Below are 5,148 nucleotides of genomic sequence, written 5' to 3'. Positions count from 1 at the left end.
CTGGAATTCTCGTCTCCGAGATACTCCCTCCGTTCTTTTTTATATGTCACACTTTTACTTTGCACTTGCATTAAGAAATGATGTAACTTTACCCTTCTACCCTTATATAATGTTTTCTTAAGTCAACTTTATAATAAATGATGAATACATTTTCAAGATTAATTAACTACTCTATCAAGGGTTATAATAGGCAAAATATGGTAACTTATGCATAAATTTTATAAAATAACAAGTATTGTGGTCCAGATATTTATAGAAAGGAATGACATATAAAAAGGGACGGAAGGAGTATCAAATAAAGTTTTCATCGAGAGGATTAAAATACGCAAAGTACTCTTTTTCCCTTCATCAAGGTTTTGTCCTACTAGAGTTTCCTGATAAGGTATTTAATGAGGCAACACACAAGACGTATAACGAGATATGTGTACTTTTTTTCTTCACTAGGCTTTTTCCTAGTAAGATTTGATGAGGCACATTATCTATAAACATCCAAGGAAAAGTGTTATGAAGTCGTTCAATTGTAGATATTTCATTCAATTAACTCCCTAACGTAGAATCTATTTAATGTATTTCTTAAATATAGTACTGACACATTTTTAGAGGTTGTAAGCAGATGAATTGTTTGTCCTATAAAGGTGTATTCTTCACCCTTGTGAAAGACACATTTGAAGAGAACTGCAATATACTGTCCTATAAATATTTTCCATATTATTTTCTTCCTTTCGTGTTTAGTATTGTGTATTCTTCACCCTTGTGAAAGACACATTTGAAGAGAACTGCAATATACTTTCTACATTCGATTTTCCATATTATTTTCTTCCTTTCGTGTTTAGTATTCTTACATTATTCTCTCATTATACAATAAAATCATAATTTTTTGCTCGGTCAAGAAGCTGCTTTAACTTTAGTGATCTCACATTTGTACCTAGATAGTAAGGTTTTGTCTTGATTTTCTAACCATATTAGCATTATCATAACTGCTTTTGTTATTTTCTACAAGGAAAATATAATTCTCTTCCATATTTGTTATTCCTTTTTTGAGGAAAAGCTTGAAACTCTATAAATTGAATAACTCTCTTCTCATACCAAAAGACCATAATAACATCCAGAATGTAGTCATTTAAGAGTTTTGTTTAGGGAGAGATTTTTTCCTCAATAGTTTCAATATTTTCTTTATATTGCTTTCTCATATATAGACCAATTGACCAAATTATATAACAGTATTATATTTTTAGTATAAGTTTTTGTCATTTATTTATTCCAAACATTATTTACAATTGTAAGCTTCAACATGACGCCCTAGTTCTTTGGAACCCAACAATCGGAGTAATCTCTTTCATCTTATTTAGATGTAGATACAAATGTACAACAAGACTGTTTTGTAAGAGTACTTTGAACCTTTTCTTTGTCCCCATAGAAAATGAGGAGGTAATGAACAATGTTCTCTCCATATTGTACAACTCTTTTGATATATAGATATGACTTCAGACTGAGCCAACATAAGCCAGACTAAACTAAAAGAAGAGTACAAAGGTTTAGATGATGTATTTGCTCTTTCGACGAGGCTATGGAGATCTGAATTCAGTATCTCCTTCCATCACCATCAACATCTTGCATTACTGTTCATGCCTGGATAATGAGGGTTGCCTCTTGTACTCTCGTTGCATTACACGGTGTCAATTCCTATTGATGTAGAGTGCAATTTAATATTTTCTCTCATTTTGATAGATGCATGAGGTGCCCACCCTGTTATCATGGAAAAATGAACAATATTTAGAAAATAACTAGTAACGTTGACATTGAACTAAGAGATTCATTCTGTTTTCAGAGAGTTGAGGCTGTACCGTTGATATCATGAGGGAATGGAAAGAAAAGCAGGTAGCATAAAGAGGCAACCACGCTTCCTGTACGAAAAAAACACTGAGATGTTTAGCTACACTATTTCTCAGAATAGCATAGTCAGAATTTGATAATTATAAGGCGCGAACATTGATAGTGTAATGTTTTTTTACACTATTAGTTCATTTGAAGGCCAACTACATGCAATGTCTATAGTGGTTAACCTGCTACATGATACTAATAGTATACTTTTATATTATCAGGTAAACAAGCTAAAATCAATTTGCAAACTTATCAAAGTAGTGAATCCATACAAGTGTTGGATAGGAACGTTGAACCAACCTATAATGGATCCAGTGAATACATCTGTCCAGTGATGCCAATAGTCATCAATCCGAGAAATTCCGACTAATGCAGCAAAGAGTAAAGGAAGCAGAACAATACAGAGTTTTGCAGCATGGCCTCTTCTGTCAAAAGCCTTCACTTTTCCACACAAGTACCATGACAGGAAAGCAAGGCCAGCAAATGACCCTATATTTTGACAAGCATAAACTCATAAACAAGAAGAAAACAAACAAAAACGAAGAAACTAAGAATAAATGAACACTACTAACATGAGGTATGTCCACTGGGAAAGCTTTTATATCCTTCTTTCACAACTTTAGGGTCTCCATGACAATTAGCATCCCCATTAGGTTGAAAGGCCTGCATATGAATTGAAAAAGGTATCTTAATGCAAAATTTGTATTAGAGTTGATGTCAAACTTTTCGAGTTAACTGTTATGTTATGGCATACTCAGAATAACACACACATTATAAAAGAAGAAAAATGAACACTTAGGCCGTGTCTTTTCCAATTACCCCCATTGCCATAAACAGTAAAAGTTGAATTTTTGCGCTTAGCACAGACCTCGATCACATAGTATCGACTTATAGGTTGAATCACAGACCTTTTGAGTTGGATCATATTTTGGACTACATGAAAGAATCTCCGAAGTTCAAGGCATAATATTATGTTAAAGTGTGAAAAAGGAGACACACCTCGATTCCATCCGGGAAGCATCTATAGAAGAAATTTGGGCGTGGACGACCAACAGCATCTTTGATGCTATCGGTGATTACTGCAGTCACTAGAACAGAATACAGGATGCCTAGATTTACAAGCAAAAGGTCATCAATTTCATAGTACTAACTACAATGAAAATCCAAAAAATCGAAAATTGTTTTTTCCTTATAAAACTTCAAATAAAACCCACCCAATATGGCATGATGCAAATCATATACATCCCTCCTGTAGTGATAGTAAATGAGAAACACTGTGCATGGTAGAATTATTGCAAATATCTGTTATAGTGGGAAAATTATCAAAAAAAGGATGGGGTAAAACCTCAGAAAATGAATACTCATTTCTACCACAACAAAAAGAATGTAACAAAGGGTATAATCATTTGGAGGTATGAGAATTATTGAGTTTTAAAGCCATAAAAGCTGTGTCGGGTTCAGGTTTTTCACTCAGGGTGTTCGAAAAATATTGCAATCCCTAAGAATCAAACCCTTGGATGTTAGGGTGCATTTCAAATATCTTGAATCATTGAGCTAACCTTCTGCACGTTGTTCAGGGAATTCACAACTTATATATATAGATAATCTACCCTATATACAATATAATTTTTTACCAAGGGGTTTGACCGAACACCTTCCCACCTCTCTAGATACTCCCCTACATAAAAGTAGTAGAGTTTAACTTCAACACACCATTGGATGTGTAGAACTCTTTTATGCCATCACATTACTTAAAGGTAGTTACAAATAAATAGGCCATAATAAACGAAGTTAGCTAGTAACCTGAAAAATAAGACATGTAACTCGCTATAATAGGTTATAAAAAAAAACTATTGAGATATATATAAGTTAAACTCCGAAGTAAATACATACAGGAACGGCCCACATTGGGATGGTGTCGTGTTCCTTGAAAGGAAATTTGAGATCTTCCAACATTTTTGAGTTAGTATAACGATTGAAAGGTTGAATGTAGTTTAAGAATCCATCCATTGCCACAAGCACAAGTAAAATCAACCAGTCACATTTGTGTTTTTTGGCCACCTTAGCCCCATGAGATCTCACCGTGTGCATACCAAATTCTATTTCCGGCATCGTCCCCAATCTTCTGTAACAAAATCTTTAACATGAACAACAAAATTATGAATGAATACGTAGATTTGAATTAAATTCAACAATTGTGTGTTTTAAATAATTTTAAGAATTTTGTTTATTCATGAATAGTTGTTGATTCAAACCTTGATATACGCATATAAAATGCAAAATTCAACAAAGAGTCATGAAGATTTAGGATAAAAGAGGGCAATGTATTCCTGGTTTTGGTCCTTTTCGAGGAATACATGCAATTGGGAGAAACAATATTTTGTTGGCACTTGTATCTATCATTTTTGACCTCTAATAAAAACAATGGGTTATAAACAACTGGAAAATATTGTACACAAAAGTATTGAGCGTCAATGATTTGACAAACCAATAACATTTCATATACATTTATAGGAAAATATTAAATTACAAATATCCCAATAATTTGGGTGCTAGTTACATTCTATTTTGAAAAAATTTCAAATTACAATAATTTTGGATTTTTCAGAATTTGTGGATACATTGCTCCTTCGCCCAATACATAGCCAACGATACATAAGTTATGTATAAGATACACTACTATGAACCAGATTCATACTGATTTAGGTTTGAAATAATTGGGGTGTTGTATCAATAATAACATTTGTACCACATACATTGTACCCAAATAAAATTGTAATGTATCTGATAGAAGTGGAGTAATGCATCTAGATGTTAAGAGGGAGATGAAAAAAAAATGAATTTTTGTAATTAATTCAAATGGTAGAGATTCTTAGAGATTATGGGTGTGTTTGGTTTTCCAATTTTCTCTTGTTTGGTTGACTTAAAATATTTTGAAAAATGTTTTCCAAATCAACTTATTTTCATCAAATTTTTAAAAAATGACTTCCCTTGAAAAAGGCAAGGAACATTTTCCAAACCAGCCCCCAGACGCAGTCTCCCACCAAACCAAATAAATTAAAATTTAAAAAATTTATTTATTAAACTAATTCAAATTTTAAAAGTTTCAGTTTTTTTTACGCCACCCAACCACTAATCATCCCCCACAATTTTTTTCTTAAAAATTTGTTTTTGAAAGTATTTCAAATTTTAAAAATTTCATTTGTTTTACTTCATCCATAAACCGACCACCTTACGAGCCCCCCTACCCCGACCCTCCTACCAGCC

The 5,148-nt window shown here is 32.9% G+C and overlaps 1 protein-coding gene across 2 annotated transcripts; it reads right to left on the bottom strand.

The window, feature by feature from the left end:
* Positions 1-1,406: 1,406 nt before the first annotated feature.
* Positions 1,407-4,243, bottom strand: LOC102578546 (probable lipid phosphate phosphatase 4). 2 transcript variants are annotated; one of them, XM_006350214.2, is made up of 8 exons: positions 4,137-4,243; positions 3,775-4,018; positions 3,096-3,183; positions 2,881-2,990; positions 2,454-2,544; positions 2,182-2,370; positions 1,845-1,904; positions 1,407-1,746 (listed from the first exon to the last, which is right to left on the bottom strand). In XM_006350214.2, the coding sequence occupies exons 1-8, from the start codon at positions 4,238-4,240 to the stop codon at positions 1,667-1,669; spliced, it is 966 nt and encodes a 321-aa protein (XP_006350276.1). In that variant the 5' UTR covers positions 4,241-4,243; the 3' UTR covers positions 1,407-1,666. The 2 variants fall into 2 exon arrangements, with proteins under 2 accessions (XP_006350276.1, XP_006350277.1); XM_006350215.2 differs by having other exon boundaries at positions 3,775-4,006.
* Positions 4,244-5,148: the final 905 nt, after the last annotated feature.

The sequence above is a fragment of the Solanum tuberosum genome, unplaced genomic scaffold, assembly GCF_000226075.1.
Source record: "Solanum tuberosum cultivar DM 1-3 516 R44 unplaced genomic scaffold, SolTub_3.0 scf00115, whole genome shotgun sequence".
NCBI classification, from domain to species: Eukaryota; Viridiplantae; Streptophyta; class Magnoliopsida; order Solanales; family Solanaceae; genus Solanum; species Solanum tuberosum.
Note: the sequence above shows the minus strand (reverse complement) of the source record. Positions and strands in the feature narration are given on the sequence as shown.

Bases quoted from the DNA above. Each gene is read 5' to 3' on its own strand.
- LOC102578546 (XM_006350214.2), bottom strand. From the start codon at position 4,240: ATGTATTCCTCGAAAAGGACCAAAACCAGGAATACATTGCCCTCTTTT. The intron at 3,184-3,774 runs GTATGTATTTAC...CCACTATAACAG, and splicing joins TCCCAATGTGGGCCGTTCCT to ATATTTGCAATAATTCTACC. The intron at 1,747-1,844 runs GTACAGCCTCAA...CCATGATAACAG, and splicing joins ATTCCCTCATGATATCAACG to GGTGGGCACCTCATGCATCT.